Source organism: Prunus mume, linkage group LG7 (genome assembly GCF_029339155.1).
Source record: "Prunus mume cultivar Tortuosa linkage group LG7, ASM2933915v1, whole genome shotgun sequence".
Taxonomy (NCBI): domain Eukaryota; kingdom Viridiplantae; phylum Streptophyta; class Magnoliopsida; order Rosales; family Rosaceae; genus Prunus; species Prunus mume.
Window position 1 is genome coordinate 11,294,930 of NC_142704.1, and position 21,048 is coordinate 11,315,977.

The 21,048-nt window shown below is 37.1% G+C and overlaps 1 protein-coding gene across 2 annotated transcripts; it reads left to right on the forward strand.

Moving 5' to 3' along the window:
- The first annotated feature begins 3,969 nt into the window (after window positions 1–3,969).
- LOC103332443 (hydroxyproline-rich glycoprotein family protein) lies at window positions 3,970–7,605 on the forward strand. Of its 2 annotated transcripts, none has more exons than XM_008235189.2 (3): window positions 3,970–4,515; window positions 5,422–6,601; window positions 7,121–7,605. In XM_008235189.2, the coding sequence occupies exons 1-3, from the start codon at window positions 4,477–4,479 to the stop codon at window positions 7,339–7,341; spliced, it is 1,440 nt and encodes a 479-aa protein (XP_008233411.2). In that variant the 5' UTR covers window positions 3,970–4,476; the 3' UTR covers window positions 7,342–7,605. The 2 variants fall into 2 exon arrangements, with proteins under 2 accessions (XP_008233411.2, XP_008233412.2); XM_008235190.2 differs by having other exon boundaries at window positions 4,025–4,515; window positions 5,422–6,586.
- The last annotated feature ends 13,443 nt before the right edge of the window (window positions 7,606–21,048 follow it).

Genomic DNA, 21,048 nt, shown 5'->3' on the forward strand with positions numbered 1-21,048 from the left:
TCTGAGTAAAATTGGACATAGGAATGACCAATTTGTTATGACTTCTCAAGTCAAACAAATATTTTTTGTTGATGACCCAATGCATCATAGTTGGTCAATAGTGTTATCAATGTCTAATAGAGAATATAATGATGTTATTGGTGATGATGTGCTAGGTGATATTAGAATTGAGTGTGAACCATTTACTAGAGGGATACCCAATGTTGACACATTTGATAACCTAGTGGGTGAGTTTGAGAGTGAAAATATTAGAGATGGGCGGGAAGATATATGGATTGATTGATTGTTGTAATGTATGACATTAGTTATGCAGTTACTTGTATGACATTAATTAATGGCTCTGTATGACATTAATTTTGTAATAAATTGTTATGTTTGGCATTATTTTTATCACTTTTTCATTATGCAGGTTTTGGGCACGACAATTCCAGTATTAAAAATACTGGGTTCAAGATGTAAAATAAAATGTCCAGTTAACAAATTGCAAAAGTAGACGTCTAAATCATACCCAATGTCGTATTTTAACAAAAGACGTGGAATGGATGATATAATTACCGTACATAAATAAAAACTGCCATTTGAAATAAAAAACATGTTGGTTAATTAAAATTGATATTACATGTCGGTTAATGAATTACCAACAATGATGGTCACATTAAGCTGTTACTTTTCAAATTTCATGTTGGAGATGTTCATAGAAGTGACATTTCAAAAGTAATAACATGACGATAAATTGCACAAACCAACGAATTTTAGGAGAACACTACGACCTTCCATAAATATTTACCGTCCTCTAAAAGAACCACAAAAGGCCTCTCAGTTCTACTACTTGTCGTGAGAGCTCTTCTGAACGTAAGTAAAATGATAACTATAGTCATCTCAGAGAATACACATGACGATATTGATGTTACAAGCTCCGTGTACCAAAGGAACCACGTCTATATTTATATTCTTCCCGTCGTGGTAAGCGTACTAACGACGACGACTAGGTAAACACTATGGCCGTAGTAGACAGATTAACCACAACGGTTTATTTTCAATAAACATTGTTCAATTTATTAACCACTTTGGTTTATTTCCATTAACCGCCGTGAAAACGTTTTGAACGACCGATATGTAATATTTGGGTCGTGGTTACTCAATGTTACAGCAGTAAAGGAAAAAACAGTGACATGTTAATGACTTCAGACATCATAGATTTCCAAAAAGAGTCATCTAAGCTTATCAGAGTCGGCATTTTTGCTGGTTTTTTATATTAATTAGACGTCGGTTGTGAAAAAATAGCGTGGTCGTATATAGTAATAACTACGTTCTTTTCATATTTATGGACGTTAATACTGCTTTTGAATATTGGTAGTGATCATGGGCGTCATGGAATATTCTTAACAAGGCGGTTTATTTTAATGGACCGTCGTGGACGACTAAATAAACAACGGTAAGTTAGCACTTTGGGTCGTGGTTAATCTGTGTTGTGGCGCTGCGTGTGTAATTTTTGACATGTAATCAACTCTAGATATCTCGGGTATTCTGGAAGCATCGTCTAAGGTTGTTGAAGTTTTCCTTTTTTGTTGTTTTTATAGTAATTAGACGTCGATTTTTGTTTGTAGATGACGTAGTATGTCTTAACAACGTCGGTGACGACGTTATAAACAATGGTAAGTTAACACTTGGGGTCCTAGTTAATCTATCTTACAGCGGTACGTATGGAGTTTTGATATGTAATCTACTTTAGACGGCTCAATGTTTCTAAAAGCGTCGTCTAAGGTTGTCGAAGTTTTCATTTTTTGCTGTTTTTATAGTAATTAGACATTGATTTTTGTTTAGAGCTCACGTAGTGTCTTAACAACGTCCGTGATTTCCCCCCTCCTCCACCCACCCCCCAAAACATACATCAAACTCTACCTCCGCCCTAATGTTTCCTATGTAGTCCTGCACTCAAAACAGTAGCCTATGATTTCATCAATCAATATAATGAAAGAATCAAAAGGTTATGGGACATATCGCCATCTATACACGTCCAACATCCTTGCTTTTCCTCATATTTCTACTTGTCACTTTGTCCCTTCAAGGACTACTAGGTGCCGAAACACGTATGAAATCCCTTCGATTCACTGTATAGTTTGCATATAAACTTGGTGAATGAAGAGAACAAAAGAGATAAATATAATAGGGAAAATACAATCCTCTGAATCACTGAAAGTAAATGAGTTCTTTTCACTTTCACTTGGAGATCATGAACCCTTTATTTTGGATTTGGGCTATCCTTTCCTATATTACTTGTAACATCACTTCAGCGTTTTCAGCTTTTCATCACTCAAAGAAATTTCGGAATCAAGGTAAACAATTCAACTATGTACGATAGCCACCGCATATTATCAACCCATCTCATCGTGGACAACTCTGAATTCTGTATCACAGCAGAGAAAAAAACAATAACTTTGGATGTTGTTCATGATCTCAGAATAATTCCGGATGTTCAACTCTGAAGTTCCCAACTTGTTGCAGTCACGGGCGGACCTACATTTTTTTAGTTGAGGTGTAATTTTGAAAGGCTAAAAACTCTTTGTGGATTGAACATCTAAGGCTTTTTATCTAGATTGACCTTAGGTCACTTCATGCATTTATATCATACATGAAAAATTGTTTTATGTAAAAATATTGACTAAGTATGAAAAATGATTTTTTGGAATAATAATTTTCTTAAGATAATTTTTGGCGGCTTTTACTCCTTACACATCAAATAAGAAAACTTGATTTTATGGGATTTTATTATAAAGTATATATTGACTTAATGAGCTATCATTTTTAGCCTAAATCGTATTTTTGCACTAAAACCGATTTTCATATTTTGATTTGGTGGGAATTTGATTTTCTAGTATTTTTATTTGAATCCAAATGGGGGGTACTACCTTATTTACATTGTAAACTTAAGTAAATGGAGTAATATAACAATAAATGAAAGTAAAAGGACAAAGACATTTAAATGTTGAAAATGGAAATAACGTAATATGTACATCACCACTAGTTGAACAAAGGGGCAATTTGAAGCACCTACAATGATTTTTCCAATGAAGAGAGGTGTAGCTACATCTCCTTGCGCCTTAATAAGTCCGCCATTGGTTCCAGTCATAATTCACAAACAAACTTGTCATGTAATGCTACTATCATCTACATCATCATAATATAGTGGGGAAAACTAATTTATATAAACAAATAGGGTGGATCTTTACACACCATATATGTTGTACATATACTGCAGATAGGCATGGGCTAACCAGATTATAACCTAGATTACAGGGGAAAATCAATCAAAGCTAGAGACTTGTATTATTGGAAATTATTTGAAAAGGTGTATATTATTCACGAAAAATTCAGATTTAAATGTGTAATTTTAAGTATATTTGTAGTAGCAGACATGGATGTGCTCTTCACCCTTCATATGAGCTCTGTAGTTTAGATTAGGTTAAAATAAAATATTGTTTGTATTAAAAAAAAAGAAAGTATATTTGTAGTAAAACGGAAGCACTTCCAAAACAGAAAATAGAGTGTTTGGCAAAAAAATTAAAGTGCTTTAAATGGGTATTAAAATCACTTTAAATAAATTTATGAAGAAATACATGAATCACTTTAATGAATAGAAAAGAAAAGAGCTTCTCGAATGGCAGCGTGTAGGGTCCCAAAATTCCCATTTTGACATTCCCATTCCCATTGCCCGAGTGTTTATATAAGCAGCAGCAGCAGCAGCAGCAGCAGCTCTAACTTTTAATGGCGTCTTTCTCTTTCCCTCATGGGTCATGCTATTCTTGTAATTCCTTCCTTGTCTTATTAAGCCTAATATTTATTACTTGTCTTTCCTTCCTCGGGCCTTTTTTTTTTTCTTTTTAGGGTCAAATCCTTCCTTCCTCAGGCCTAACTCTCAACTCCTATAAAAACGAAACGCACAGTCTTGTTTTTTTTTTTTTTTTTTAAAATTTTTAATATTTAAAAATTAAGAACATAAAAAAGAAAAAGGAAAAAGATCAGCGGTGTCAATTCTATCTTTCTCTTTCTCTTTCTCTTTCCCTATCACTTCACTTCAATCTTTGCTTTCCTTTTCGCTTTTGTCTTTCCCTGTCTTTGATCTACAATATCCTTTTCCATTTTACAATTTAAGATTAAAGGAAATTGGTTTGCTTTCCGTGGGATCGTTGATCGTTTTACATTTCTTTGAGATTTCAGCTTTATATTTAGTTGTGCTTGGTTAAGGCTCTTTGAGTCTCGACTCCTTGAGAGTGAAAATCTTAAGCGGTGATGGTGGGTGGTGGGTGGTGGTGGTGGTGACACTCAGCATCTGCTGCTGCTCTTGCTCTTGCTTTTGCTCTCGCTCTCGCTCTCGCTTTGTTCTGAAAAGGAATGTGAGAGTAGTGAGAGAGTGCGGAAGTGTGAGCTTGTTTTTTATAGTTGAAAGCAAATCAAAGAAGCTCAGAGACTGCTTTAATGGGGTCGGAGCAGAATAGATTCCCGCAGCAGGAACGGGTAATGCTCTCTCTCTCTCTCTCTCTCTCTCTCTCTCTGTGCTTTGCTCTGTGATTAAATGAATGTCCAACTGTTGTTACTGCTGCTGCTACTGCTGCTGTTGTTGTGGTAATGAATGGGTCAGTGAGAGTTTGTTTCAGTTTCAGATCTGGGGCCTTTTGTGCACCATTTTGCTGTGTTTGGCTTTTGGATTCTATTTGCTTTTTTGGGTTTCAATCAGATCTGTGCATCATTGTTTTTCTCTGGACAGATCTGCTTTTTAAAATTCAATTTAGGCTGTGCATGATTCTTGGTCACTAATCACTGTCCAGTTCAAGATCATCTCCCATTTTATCTACCTAGCGTTTTGTCATTATCTCATACACTGCGTGCTTACCATGCCATCAACACTGAGTGCTGTCGTTCAATGCCAAATTTGAGTCAATTTTCAAATAGTTGGCCCACAAATTGTTGCTTGGATCACAATCTGTCCCAATACATTAAACCCCCAAAAAAGGCCTCATAGAGACCTACTCTTTCTTGCATAGCATCTGCTATAAAATTCTCATATTTTTTGGTTGAGGTAGTAGATTCAATTCATCTTCCTTGGAGATCATTGACATTGTACAGTGGAAGGTGTGTGCTCTTTCCTAATGTATGAATGTTGCTTGATTTAGTTTAATGGATGCATAACCATCCAGTAATTGGGTAGTTCTTCACATTATTGTTTTATAAAATCCTACTTTCCAAGCATATGGACTGTATCTTGGTAATGCATGCTGATATTTGCACACCAGGGATAGAATTGCCTACTTAGTAACTTAGAATGGGCTTTTCGATTTACTGGCCTATTAGTTGTCTGTTTTTGCATTTCTCCTTTTGCGAGCAATTCTCAATCAAGCTTATGGCTTCCATCTGTATTGACAGAGAAAGAGATGGGGAGGATGTTGGGGTGCATTCTCTTGTTTTGACTCACATAAAGGTGGAAAGCGTATAGTCCCTGCGTCTCGTATTCCTGAAGGCAATGCATCAGCAACCCAGCCAAATGGACCCCAAGCGGTTGGGCTGACCAACCAAGCCACATCACTAGCTCCATCTCTTTTGGCTCCGCCTTCTTCACCAGCATCATTTACAAATTCAGCACTTCCTTCAACAGCTCAGTCACCCAGTTGTTCCTTATTATTATCTGCCAACTCACCTGGAGGTCCTTCGTCAACAATGTATGCCACTGGGCCATATGCCAATGAAACACAACTGGTCTCTCCTCCTGTTTTCTCAACCTTCACAACTGAGCCGTCCACAGCTCCTCTCACTCCCCCACCAGAATTGGCTCACCTAACAACTCCCTCTTCCCCAGATGTGCCATTTGCTCGTTTCCTCTCATCTTCAGTAGACATTAAAACCACTGACAAGACCAATTACATTGCTGCAAATGATCTTCAAGCAACATATTCGCTCTATCCTGGAAGTCCTGCTAGTAGTCTCAGATCACCAATTTCGAGGGCATCAAATGACTGTTCATCATCTTTTCCTGAACGTGATTTCCCCCGACAGTGGGATCCCTCAGTTTCTCCCCAGAATGGCACCTATCCAAGGAGTGGTTCTGCCAGGCTGTTTGGGTATGACACGACTGGAGCCTCTGCAGCATCTCAAGACTCAAATTTCTTCTGTCCTGCTACATTTGCACAATTCTATCTGGATAATCCACCATTTCCTCATGCTGGTGGAAGGTTAAGCGTTTCCAAGGATTCAGATGTTTACTCAACTGGTGGAAATGGAAGTCAGAACAGACACAATAGAAGCCCCAAGCAAGATGTGGAAGAATTAGAAGCCTATAGAGCATCCTTTGGGTTCAGTGCTGATGAAATTATCACCACAACACAATATGTGGAGATTTCTGATGTAATGGATGACTCATTTACCATGACTCCTTTTACCTCTCATAAATTGCCTACTGAAGAACATATAGAACCTACATCTGTCACGGAAGGACTTAAAGCACAGAAGACAAAGACAATCTTGCAGAGTCAGGACACTACTAAATCGGAATCAGATCTTGATGAGGGTGGAAGCTCCGACTTGCCAATATCATGTAATGGATATGAAGGTGAACTGTTATAATTTTTATCTAAATTACGCTATTGTTCATTGATTTTTGAAAATCAAGCAGGGAAGAAACTTATATATTTTTTAAAAAAAATGAAAATTATCATTTCCTAAAAAGTCAATGTTTGACTGCTGGAACAGCTTATGCAACCTTAATTAGTCATAAGCCCTCATTTGTCCATGTTTTCTTAGCAGCTAGATGAAGCAGTAGTTTCTTTAAAACTAAATTCAAGTAACATGCTTTAATAAGTCAAATTTTATGTGGTCGAAACCATTCAGCTTGTTTATCAAAAGTTTGGAGGACACTAACATTTAAGCTAGTCTTTTTTTCCTCTTTTTTTTTTCCCCCGATAATGCCTTCCGCTGTCGTGTGTGCCTTTGCAATGGAAGAAAAATGTAAAGGACACATAGAAAAGGAATCAGGGAACGTTTCATCTTACTTGAACTCTCTCTCTCCCCTTTCTTCCCCCTGCTTATTTTTTATTTTTGGATAGTAATGTTCATTTCTTGTATGACTCAGATCACAAATCATGGAGGCAGCCTGGTGATTTATCTCGATCAAGTACGCCTGGTCCTGGTATCCGTGTTCTCGCCGACGAAGAAGACATTTTTTCAAAGATAGGGTCGTCTAAATTGAGCAGAAAGTATCAGCTGGGTCTATCAAGCTCAGATGCAGAAATTGACTATAGAAGGGGAAGAAGCTTACGAGAGAGGAAAGGAGAGTTTGCATGGCATGACTAAGAATAAGCAACAAAGCGCATTGTTAGTTGTTTCGCATGTGTATTAATTTGCTGTTGTCTTTCTGGTTTGGGGTTCTGTGATAGGTGGAATGATCTAACCTATGATCTAACCTGTTCTCTCTTGGTGTGTGACCTGGTCTCTCTGATTGATGAATGTATGTGAATGCATCAATTGATATGTATTTGGTGAAATGCGGTTAGATATATTGTATTAGTGGAACATGTATTGCTATATCAGTTTAGCTATTGTTATGGCTTTTCTGTACCATAACCGTACCGTCTGGCGCGTTAAGATAGTGGGAGATAAAGACAAAGATTTGCAGGGCTATCAGCTACAGAGCTCCTTTGCCTGTAGATATGCATCAATAGACAATCCAATTCTTTATCCAATTAAAAGTGACAAGCTTTTAAAAATTTGGCTGCTAACCATTTGACCAATCTGGGTCGAGTAATTCTCGGTGGTCGATGAGGGGCATGTATGGGTTTTTATTGGGTGCATTTTATATTTTCAATTTAGCTTTTAACGTTTAAATTTATTAATATATATAAGGTAAGTATAAGGTTCGTGGTATTAAATAAGGACCTATTCCTCATTCATTTTTGAGATTGCCTTGGAAGTTTGATTTTGCTTTTCTAATGATGCCAATGGAGATTTTCTTTTTGCTTTCCGTATGGTGCCAAACATGATCCCACTTTCTTTAGTAAAGTTTGTTACTATGCAAATGATCTCTACACGTGGGTGTTGCTGCTATTGCTTCTATTATGGCTGCTTATGCCGTTGGGAGAGATTCTTTTTTATCTTATGCTTCCATCATGTTCATGATATTATGAATCTCTACTTATGCTAAATTGTTTTAGTATGAGATGTCAGCATAATATGCTTCCAGATGACCTACTAATTTATTATACAACACTTCAAAAGTCTCTTCTCCTATCTTGCTCAGCCTGAAATTATATGCTTCATCATGTCTTCTTGTTGGAATATGATAATAGATCATCATAAAATTGGGCCGGTAGAGAATGTGCAGATGCTCTGTCGGGGTAAACACTATACTTAAATCATTTTGGAGGAATACTAGTGACATCTAGTTTTACTTTTTCCAAAGATGGATATGGTAACTTATAACTTCTTTTAGTTTGGAAGGAAATGAACGGATAACACTAACCTAAATAACAATGCTATAACTTGGAGTAACTAAGATACTTTCTTGGTTATGCTCTAAATGTAAATCTTTGTATTCTACCTTATTGTGAGTCGAATAATATGGGTAGAATATTTTCAGATATATTTCATTCTTCAAAATGAGATATTTATAATAAAATACTAATTACACAATATCTGTATAAAAATGAGAGACATAGAGCCCTAATAGACTAAGAAATAAATTTCCTAGTTAAGCTAGGATCTCGCTAACTCTCCCTATCAAGTTGGAGTGCATGCCCAATTTGTCAAGTGAGTTAAGAAAGACAGTAGTAGACACAACTTTCGTAAGTACATCTACCAATTGATATTCAGATGATATAAACGGAAAAGAAACAATCTCAGCATCCACGTTCTCTTTAATAAAATGTCGATCAACCTCTACGTGCTTTGTACGATCATGTTGCACAGGGTTATAAGCAATCACAATTGCAGCTCTGTTATCACAATACAAATCCATGGGTTTCTGGGGCGCAAACCGAAGATCTCTCAACAATCTCCTTAACCATAGTAACTCGCACACACCTTGAGCCATCCCACGATACTCAACTTCGGCATTGGACCGAGACACCATTTTTTGCTTTTTACTCATCCAAGTAACAAGATTACCATTAACAAATGTGAAATACCCAAACGTAGAACGTCTATCAGTGACTGAACCAACCTAATCAACATCCGTATACCCTTCCACATTTGTATAACCATACTTGGAAAACATTAACCCCTTGTCATAAGTTACTTTTAGATTCCTCAAAATACGCATCACAACACCCATATGATCTTCACTAGGAGAATGCATAAATTGACTCACTACACTGACTCTTTATCCGTAGGGACTTGATCAGGATACAACCCCAACTTATGATTCTATTCACTAGGGGTATTAATTGGTTTACAATCCAACATTTCAGTTTCTGCATGTAAATCCAAAACATACATTGGGACAAAAAGATACCATGTTTAGATATGGCAACTTCAATTCCAAGAAAGTACTTCAAATCACACAATGATTTCAACTCAAACTCGGAAGCTAGATACTTCTGAAGATTTTGCATTTCTATTTGATCATCTCTAGTTACAATAAGATCATCAACGTAAATAATAATTAAAGCTGTCAATTTACCTTTATGATGCTTAGAAACAAAGTATGATATGAGTTACTCTACACATACCCAAATTTCTTCATAGATGTTGCAAACCTCCAAAACCATGCTCTTAGAGACTGTTTTAATTCATATAAGGATTTTCGTAGCTTACACACAACACCCTCTTTGAAGGTCATATGAATACCAGGAGGAAGATCCATGTATATTTCTTCCTTGAGGTCACCATGTAGGAATGCATTCTTTACATCAAACTGAAGAAGGGTCAGTTATGATTAGCAGCTAGGGACAAGAGCACATACACAGTATTGAGCTTTGCTACTGGAGCAAAGGTCTCCAAATAATCTACTCCATAGGTTTGCGTATAATCCTTTGCTACCAATCCAGGCTTGTAACGGTCAATGGAACCGTCAGCTTTGTGCTTCAAAGTAAATGCCCATCTACACCCAATAGCTTTCTTCCCTCTTGGTAAAGAGACTAAATCCTAAGTTTCATTCTTATTTAAAGCTTCCATTTCAACATTCATAGCATCCACCCATTTGGGGTCAGAAAGAGCATCATACAGCTTAATTGGCACACATACACTAGATAATTGACATAAATATGATGCATATGACTTAGACAAACAATGAGTTGACACATAATGGCTAATGAGATATTTAGACTTGACATGTATATCAGGAGAATATTGTACTTTAGGTATCTCACGAGTGATTCGTAGGGTAACTAATAAGTTGACACAAATAGATCATCAGAAATTACCTCACTTGATTCACTATAACGAGTAGATTGGGGCACTGGCAGGGCAAGAAGGAGAGAAGGGTGTATTGCATCGAGCTCATCCATACAAGAATCACTGTCACTATTTTGAGATATAGGCGATTGGTCGCTTGCTTAAGTGTTACAGCTAGAGCACTTGCTTCATCTCCAGGTATGGGCTACCGGTCGAGTTCCAAAGGGCGATAGGTCGTTTCTTCACAAAGACCACATGTTTAATCTTCAGATGTGGCAACCGGTCACTTGCTTCAGTGCGACCGGTCATTTCTTTCCTGAGAGCAATATTTGCAAACACATCGTTCTCCAATTCAAGTCCAAGATTCTCCAATCCAAGACTCTCCAATTCACTCCCCCTCTCCCCCTGAATTGGAGAGGAGGGAGAAACATAATAAGGTACTTCTTCATGGAAAGTCACGTTCAAAGTAACATGCACCTTCTGGATAGGTAGATGATAACACTTATAACCATTATGAGTAGAAAAGTAGCCAATAAATACACAACGCAGAGTACAAGGATCAAGTTTACTCCATTGATGAGAGTAGACATGAACGTAGGCAATACACCCAAAAACTTTAGGGAACAATTTGGAGACGAGGACAGGGCAAACATGTCCACCAAACATATCATGTGGAGTTTTGAAATCAAGAACCCTGCTAGGAGTATAATTAATCAAATAAGCAATAGACAGAACAACATGCCCCTAAAGATGATGGGGAACAGACATATCCAATATGAGTGAGCGGGCAACTTCAAGCAATTGTCGGTTCTTCCTTTCAGACACACCATTTTGTTGAGGGGTTGGTGAATAATACATTGAGCACGGAAGAAATAAGCCAAAGTATTATTCACATATTCTCCTCTATTATCAGTCTAGAATACTTTGACCCGAGCCTGAAACTGAGTAGACACCATAGTACAAAACTTTGGAAGGATGGAAACAATATCATGTTTATTTTTCAGCAAGAAAACCCAAGTGAGTCGGGTACAATCATCAATAAATATGAATTGCCAACGAAATCCATTCGAAGCAACGTGAGCCGGACCCCACATATCAGAATGCACTAAATCAAAAGGCTTTGTAGTTTTAATGTCACTCAAAGGAAACATAGTGCGGTGACTTTTGGCCAAAACACATGTCTGACACTTAAAACTGGCCTCATCACAAGAATGGAATAAAGATGGAAACAGACGCTTAAGGTAGCCAAACGACGGGTGTCCCAGCGAAGATGCCATAACCAAATTTGTTGTTTGTCTTTGACACTGCAACTTTGAACAGTATTAGCGACACGATCACGAACTGGTGCAGAAGGCAATGTCAAATAATATAACCCCCTATCCGTTTACCATGCCCAATCGTCTCGTGAGTCTTGAGATCTTGAAAAGAACAATGTGTAAGATAGAAAGTAGCAGAAGCATTAGGTGTATCAAGTAATCGACCAATAGATAACAAGTTACAATGAATATTGGGAACTAGTAACGCACAAAACAAAGACAAAGTATGAGTGAAAGAGATTGTGTAACAACCCGGTCCTTAATTAATATTTAATTATTAATTTATTCTAGTAAAAGACAATTATACCCCTAGAATATTTTATTAGGTTTAAAGTTGATTTTTTAACCGGAAAGGAATTTGGGGATTTGGGTGGTACCATTGTGTAGAGCTCGATGATACGAGTTCGTAGACATGCAGCAATGATTAACAACCTAGATAAATAATTAAGTGCATGTCCATATTTAATACACATATTCAGTGGAAAAGGAAGAATTATAGCTTTTGGTTTTTATCAAATTTTGGGTATATATATATATATAGTCCCCTTCTATTGAGGGGTTCCTCAAATAATTTTATTTGAGGGACGCCCTTTAGGGTACTCTATAATTTTTTTTTCCAATGATCCAAACCATCTATTTTTTAGGTCTTCATTCATAGATCATCCTTACAAAAAATTAGACAAATTGGAAACCGTTTCGACATCCAATTGTGTCCTACTAAATCAATGAACACGGTGCTTTAAGAAAGTACTAAAATTTCAATAACTTAATTGAATAGTCCAATGATATCGGATTCAAGTGATTTTTTTGTAGAGATGATATTTGGATGTGTATCTACAAAATAGACGGTTCGGATTAGTGAAATACAATCCGGAGTGGGCCCTACAAAGGGTGTCCCTCAAATAAGCTTATTTGAGGGATCCCTCAATAGAAGCTCTCTGTATATATATATATATATATATATATATATGGATATATATTTTAAGTTTAGTTGAGAACCAATTTATTGAAAGTTTATATACATGACGGGTTATGATTTTCAAACCCACCGCGAGGGTACCCCACAGTTGCCTTGAGACAGTTTGTTATTTTGATGATGCCCCACGAGTTTGGACGCTGAACCGTGTGGTGCCAGTTGCGGCTTGAATTGAAGTGTGTCTTCGAAACCTGCCAGCTTATGCGGATCAGGCTGACTATTGTCCTCTGAATCATGCCAGTTTGCGGTTCGGGTTGACCTTGTGTCACCGAGACTTGCCAAGGGAATTGACGGAATATCAGGAATTGACCGAAATAAAGGGGGTACACCTAGGTGGAGAGGATTTAAGATATGAGATGCTTTTAACTAAATTGAGGATTTTATATAATTACCATTATTTTCTTAAGCATCACATTTGTTTTACAAGCGATAGATGGAAATATATATAGATTCTAATCAAGTTATTGATATATATATATATATATATAAATATATATATTGATTTATGAATTTTATGTGATTTCGATACAAGGGTGTTCGGAACTTATAAATCTTTAACTTATTTTATTTCATCTTATTATATTCATTTATCTTTATCTTGCATTATTTTATATAATATTAAATACCTTAAGTTTTTCTAGCATATTTTGGGGGTGAGGATTGCGGACCAGGTTGACCAAATGTCTCCTGAGTCCAGCAAGGATTACAGGTCAGGACGTGTCACCATTGGTGTCACTAGGAATTGATGGTTATGGTTTTGCAAGCATGATTACTTGATATAAATGCTTTTATTCATTCATTTAAATATAGATATTTCCATGTGAGTAATACCAGGAAGCTTGGAACAGGAAATGAGAACTAGAGTGGTTTTGCAAAGAAAGAACTATATGTGGCTTGATCCCTCAGTAAGAGTACGTAGGCAGCCTTTAGTTACAAGATGCAGCCACGAGTTAGAAAGGTTGAGATTGTCAATGTATTATTGTTGTTTCGGTAGTTGAGATGAATTTTATTAGCAATTGATTTATTTGAAGCCTAAGGCCAGAATGATATGATGCTTAATTTTTTTTGTATATAATTCGATACATGCTGGCAGTTGTGATATATATATATATATATTTAAACATATATGCTTGTTTCACAGGTGGAATATTTTTGGGAAATGTTTAGTTTATAGGGGAGACTGTCGAATTTTCAGTAGAAGTCGCATTTGAATTTCATTTAATTTCAGTTAAAAGGGCAATTTAGTCTTTTGTGCCCAGTATTAACCAGGTGTCGAACACTCACAAGGTTCGGCTTGGATTCCAAAGTGGAATTTGGGTTGGGTCCTGTCAGATTGTGCCCTCTTCAGTAATTGGAGAGGGCAAGCCATTAGCACTAGTTATGTATGGGTCACAAGTGTTACTAGACAATTCATCAAAAAATTTAGCATCATAAGTCATATGATCAGGAGCACAAGTGTCAATTATCTAAGTATTGAAGCCGGTACCTGGAATATAGTCAAAACACACAAATTTTGAAGCAGAAGCAACAACACCAACAATGGATTTATCACCCATGATTGCAGTAGAAACTCAACAGATCACGACATAGTACACAGTGGAACACAGCAGAGACACAAATAAGAAAGATGCACGAAGACATGCGCGAACACAGTGGAGGCACGAACGTTGTAAAGGCCCGAATACTGCAGAATACACAACAAAACATAGCAGAGACACAAACACGGCAGATGCACGAAGACAAGAATGGTATGAACACTACAACACAGCACACAAACCTAGGAGGGCACACACGGCACATGTAGAAAAAAATATGGGGTTAGAACACGGGTGGGCACAACACTCAAGTCACCAGAAAGTCGGTTCTGATGCCAAGTCAAACAATATGGGTAGAATATTTTCAGATATATTTCATTCCCCAAAAGGAGGTATTTATAATACAAGGTTGTAACCCTAGTAGGGTTATACAAAGAAATAAGATAAAATCCTAATTACACAATATCTGTATAAAAAGGAAAGAAATAGAGTCCTAATAGACTAGGAAATAAATCTCCTAATTAAGCTAGGATCTCGCTAACATTATGTTGGGTAAATAATAGATAAAATAAAGGATACTTTGGGTGATGAAAATGCTTGAAGAGGTAGAGTGTTGTATTTCTCTTATCTCTAAGAGTTAGACTTGTGAGGGGTGTTTTTGGGTTATCAAAAAAAAAGGAGGGTAGTTTAGGCATGAAATTATGATTCCCTTTCCCTCTTCTCCAATCCCACCACCCCTTTTAGTAATCAAATCCCTTCAATATTAGTAATGAGATTACCGATTTTGTATGAGTCCGATTTTACTATTCATTCCGGATATAGCAAGTCCTCTAATGATGAAATAAAGGAAGTGAAAAACCACAAAAAGATCCAAATGGTAGACCAAATCTAGATAGCAGTTAGAGAAATCATCCCAAGAACTCAAGGGGACTCCCATCAACCACACACAACCTGAGCGCAATAACTCGTTTGTAATGTCACTGGCAAATTTCAGGACCCATATGCAAGCAGATTCTGCATGATACAACAGTGCCAAACCAAACAAGTTTCCTATAAGTACATCAACAGCTAAACTTGACCACATGGAATGCTTATACAGTGCAGTTTGAAATCAAGAAGATGACGAGAAAAAAAATTGCAGTTTGTTCATGGAAGAATTAAGAGGAGTTCAATACCAAAAAGAAAAAATGATTATAGAACAACAGAAATAAAAATACAAAAAATGACGAGAACTGTCCATGGGGGTCAAATGTAAGACAATGCAGTCAAGGATGAGAAGAGAGAGATCAGGTGAATGCCAATCATGGTACTAAGAAAACCTAATTTTCAGCCTACAAAAGTATAGATCAGAAAACGTCAACACTTTATTAACATGCATAAGTTTACAAAGAAAAAACTTCCTCATAAACCAAAATGGTGTGAAATCTAATAGCATCTTTAGATCTCTAAATTTTTTCCAAAATTAGAATGCTATATGAAATGGCATTTGAAAACCAAATTATGAGTTTGATAACTTCCCAGTCATCAACATAGATTTCTAGATTTCCATTTGTAAATTTCATCAATGATTATTATGCTATATGACATGGCATTTGAACCCAACTTATCAGTAACTTCCCAGTATTCAACATAGAATGCTAAATGAATGGCATTTGAAACCCAACTTATCAGTTAGACAACTCAACAGTATGCAACATACATTTCCGTATTTTCATTTGTTAATTTCATCAATGATTAGAATGCCATATGGAATGGCATTGAAACCCAAATCATCGATCAGATAACTTTCCAGTATGTTGATGCTTTTTTTGGGAGGGTCAACTTAGAGAGAAGTGAGTGTCTTCAGCATGGAAGAAAGTGAGGACCTTCGGTAAGGAAAGAACCTGCAGAAGATGACAAGGAAGAAGTAGTCGTCTTCGGACACCGGTGTGGTGCCGGGCGAAGGCTCTTCGATACTTAAGTCAGCTATGAATGGTAAATTTGGTAGAGTAACAGTAAAGGTGAGAAAGTATTACCCATTTTTACTTGGGTATTGTTCCCTATTTATAGGGAAGTGAAAATGAGAGTTTTGCACAAAGTTTCGATGTGGGACTTTGTGCAAGTTGCTGTGGTGATGACACGTGTCTCGGAGATTAGGTTTGACAATTGAGAGCTTAAGCAGTCGGGAGCTTCGACAGGTGCCTAGTCCCTTTGAGGCTGGATATGCTCGGTTGATTATGGTGTAAACACATTATTCAACATAGATTTTCATATTACCTCATGCCATTATCTTGAAGAAAGATTGGCCAATACAAGATCTGAGAACAACGGATTCTGATATTTATCCTTGAACTGCTGAATACCTTTACTGATATACATTCTGATGCGTAATTCAGAAGCAGATAGAGAAACTGAATAATGACATAGAATAACATGGACAATGAAGCAACAGACACAGCGAATAGTTGCCATGTAAAAGGCAAGAAACCTGAAAAGACACACAAAGTCCATTTCAATACTACAGCGCAAAGCAGGACATAGAAAAGAAAGGTTGTGGCGAGGACAAATGTGCGAAGAAAATACATGTAAACACTGGAAAACCGAACAACAGATGTCTTGGGACCCATGCATTGTTCGAAAAATTTGTCAATAGCAGCAGAGCTATTAATTGCCAGAATGACCGTATCCTGCATGTAAAGAATATCATAGGTGCTAAAATATGAAATATAATATGAAAATATTTGTTTGTGAGAATTTTCTGTGTATTCTTCTCCTTGTAGGAGGTCATATTTATAATACAACGGAACTTTAATGGGCAAGAAAATAATAAATTCATATTTCTATTTACAGTAGGAACTAAGGAATTAAAGTAAATCAATTACAATTACAATAGGAATTCTTGGTGTGAAAGGAAAGTAAGTCAATGGTCCACAAGTCACGCCAACACTACCCCTCATGTTGGTTCACAGATGTCACCAATGCCCAACTGATCCAGTGAATTGTGAAATGTTTTACTGGAAATCCCCTTTGTCAAAATATTTGGCAATTGATCCTCTGACTTTATAACAGGAAACTGAATCACTTTAGCTTCGAGCTTCTGTTTGATATAGTGTCGATCTACCTCAACATGTTTGGTGCAATCATGTTGAACTGGATTTTGTGTAATAGCTATTGCAGCCTTTACTGTCACACAAAAAAGATTCATAACAAATGTAGGCCTATACCCAAGTTCAATAAGCAACCTCTTCAAGAAAATGAGTTTGCAAATTCCTTTGGTTATACCTCTGAACTCACTTGTGCGTGACCTGGATAAGGCGACCACCTTCAGTTTCTTGCTCATCCAGGTAACCAAATTACCTCATACGAATGTGAAGTAACTGGATCTGAATTTCCTATTTGTTATACTTACTGCCCAATCTGCATCTGTGTAACCATCAATATTTAGATGACCATGTTTTGAGAAAATAAGTCGTTTTATGGGTGCAGACTTCAAATATCTAAGTATCCGAAGAACTGCATTCACGTGGTCTTCACTCGGAGAATGCATAAATCGACTGACGATGCTCACCGCATAAGCAATGTCAGGCCGAGTATGAGATAAGTAGATCAATCTTCCCATTAACGTTTGATATCTTTCTTCGTTAGTAGGAACTTGATCCGGGTATTGTCCAAGGTGATGATTCTAAACGATAAGGGTCCGTTTGGTAACGTTTTTGGATAACGTTTTCTGAGAATATTTTCAGAAAATGAAAATGAGAAAACGAATTTGCATTTTTAAAATTCGAGAACGCGTCTGGTACATTAATGAGAAAACATTTTCCGAGAACGGAAACAAAGAAAACGTGTCCGGTACGAACATATGAAATTGACAAAAACAGTGAATATTCGTTCATCAACAGTAAAATTGTGCAATGGTCAAATTAATTATCATTATCCAATACATGCATTAGCTAACCCAAAAATGGTCTAATATCCTCCAAGATATCGTCTTAAATCATAGATCAAATCTCTCACAGCCACACCAACATGCAATAGGAATCAGTTTTATTAAACAATTTAGGTAGGAACACTTAGCCTTTGGAAAATCATTAAAAATCCATTTTGATTCGAAATGGTGTGAAACTTCCCAGATCACACCTAGACATATAAAACTTAACACATCAAAATTTAATTGAATTCCGAGTTAAGGAAGCAAGTCAAAAACGAAATCCAAAACAGACTAGGCTGCAGAGTTTTCGGTTTTCTGCAGAATAAGGCCAACTTTGAAAATTTTCCAAAAATCCAATTTAACTCCAATTTGAATGAAATCAGTTTTGAAATACTCATCGAAATGTCTATTTTTCAACATAAAAAACCCAGTGTAAAACACAAATTCGAACTAGGTCATTTTGTCCAGAACAGAACACATACTCAGATTTCTGCATAAGCGTTCCAAGTTATATAACAAAAATAGACAATAGTGCAGAGAACAATACTATTTCAATCGAATCACAGAAAACAGAAAACTAGTTTACTACAATCACAGTAAACAGAAAACCAGAGTCTTCATATCCAAATCTAAACCCCAAATCTAAACATAAGGAAAACCCCAAATCTGAAACGAAATATTAAACCCCAAATCTAAACATAAAAAAAACCAGAGTCTTCATACTACAATCAGAAAAAGGCTGAGCAGCAAGATCTTATGAGAGAGTGTGAAATGGAATCTGAGAAGAAAAGTTTCAGATAAACCATACAGAAAAACCCAAGCCTAAAACGAAATATTTTATACAATTTTTTCTTACCAAGATCTTCCAAAAGAGTGTGTAGGAAGATTGCAAGAGTGAGAAGCAAGAAATCTGTTTTAGACTTAGACGAAGGGCGAGGTAGACAAAGCGTGATTTTGTTTGCTCTGTACTCTAGTTTTGAGTTGAGAATGGAGAAAACGTCATTTTGGCATTTTCACATTTTATGCTTTATGCGTGAATTCATTCTCCCAAATTATTTTCCGTGTTTTTGTCAACAACTGTAACAACCCGGTCCTTAATTAATATTTAATTACTAATTTATTCCATTAAAAGACCATTATACCCCAAGAATATTTTATTAGTTTAAAAGTTGACTTTTTGACCGGGAAGGAATTTGGGGATTTCAGTTGCACTGTTGCGTAGAGCGTGACGAAACGAGTCCGTAGACACGTAGTGGACTCAAATCGGAGTTGTAACGAAGGAGTTACGATCAAAAGAAGTTCAGTGGCATAACCGTAAATACTTCAAACTTCAGTTTTTAAAACCCAGTTTTCTTCCTCCTTCTCCAAGTTGGACCAGTTGGACCAGCCGACTTTAGGAGAGGGTTTCTCTCAGCTCCAACCACCAAATTGAGCAAGACCAGTGCCAAACGAACCACCTCACTCCCCTCTTTCAGTCTTAACCCATCCCAGCCATGATCCGCGGTAGGGCGGAAACCGCCACGAAACAGGCGGTTTGGACAGTTGTTTGATGGAATTTCACTGAGCTCGTTCGGACACCTCCGGCCACCAAATCTGATGAGTGAGGTATGGTTTTCTAGCTATTTTCCATGTTCTAGCTGTTGGTTGGGTAGGATTTCAGAGATTTCAAGCGTAGATCGTTTGATTTTTAAGTTAGTTTTCAGCAGACTTTCGGTCACTGTTCCGCCACTTCCGCCAGTTTTTGGGGTAGGTCCAAGAACAAAAGTGGTTCCAAATAGGGTTTTTTTTTACCTAGGATAGGAGTCTTGAGCCGAGATGTTGAGATTTTCTACGCGAAGCTATCGCTTAGGCACCACGACACGCCGGCGAGTTGGAGGCGCGTGAGTAGCAGTGGTGGGGACCACAGTCAGTTCTAGAATAATCTCCTAGTCCCCATGAGCGCGAGGATTTTGCGGATCTTAATTCGGATAACGCTTGAATCCCGAACGGATCTCGCCTATTATGTGATTTCCGGGTTCGATACGCTTGAACCGTTGGATCGCACTCAATTTCAAGTATGTTGATCTAGGTAATTTCAGGATCGGGATAATATTTGACGGATCGAAACGGAATCTCGGATACTCCAGAAATGTCAGCCCTAGAGCGAGTTTTAGTAAACAAACCAGCATGCATCAGAACAAAGGAAAGAACTACGCGTGGCTTGATCCTCAAGAAGGGTACGAGGCAGCCTACGCTTATCGTGCACAACCACGAGTTAGGGCTGTGGTTTATGTTACTATTTTCGTGGTATTTTGGTATTTTACGACCTACAGTCACTAGGTGTCAATTTTAAACAGGATTCGGCCCGGATTTCAAAGTGGAATTTGGGTCGGGTCGTTTCAACAACCCACCAAACGCATTTTTTATTTGTATTTGGGCTCAGAAAATGAAAACGAGCCTCTAAATATGCTACCGAACAGCCCCTAAGAGTGTCTACAGTTTTGCAATCTAACATTCCTGTGTTTGTCAACAAGTCCTAGACATATTTTCTTTGAGAGAGAAATATGTCTTGTTGTGATCAAGCCACCTGAATCCCCAAAAAATATTTGAGTCCACCTAAATTCTTCATCTCAAATTCAGTATCTAAATAGTCTTGTAGCTGAGAAATTTCATGTTTATCATTCCTAGTAATAATCATGTTGTCAATATAGATCATTAAAGCTATTACCTTCCCTTTATGATGTTTCAAGAATAGAGTATGATCTAAGTTACTTTGTCAGAAACCATTGTTCTTCATTGCCATGGTGAACCACCCAAACCATGAACGTGGTGACTGTTTTCAGTCCATACAACGCCCTTCATAATTTGCACACTATTATAGTCTGAGTAGTATTATATCTAGGGGGAATGTCCATATACACCTCTTATGTGAATTCTCCATGTAAGAAAGCATTCTTT

Bases quoted from the DNA above. Each gene is read 5' to 3' on its own strand.
- LOC103332443 (XM_008235189.2), top strand. From the start codon at position 4,477: ATGGGGTCGGAGCAGAATAGATTCCCGCAGCAGGAACGG. The intron at 4,516-5,421 runs GTAATGCTCTCT...CTGTATTGACAG, and splicing joins GATTCCCGCAGCAGGAACGG to AGAAAGAGATGGGGAGGATG. The intron at 6,602-7,120 runs GTGAACTGTTAT...TGTATGACTCAG, and splicing joins ATCATGTAATGGATATGAAG to ATCACAAATCATGGAGGCAG.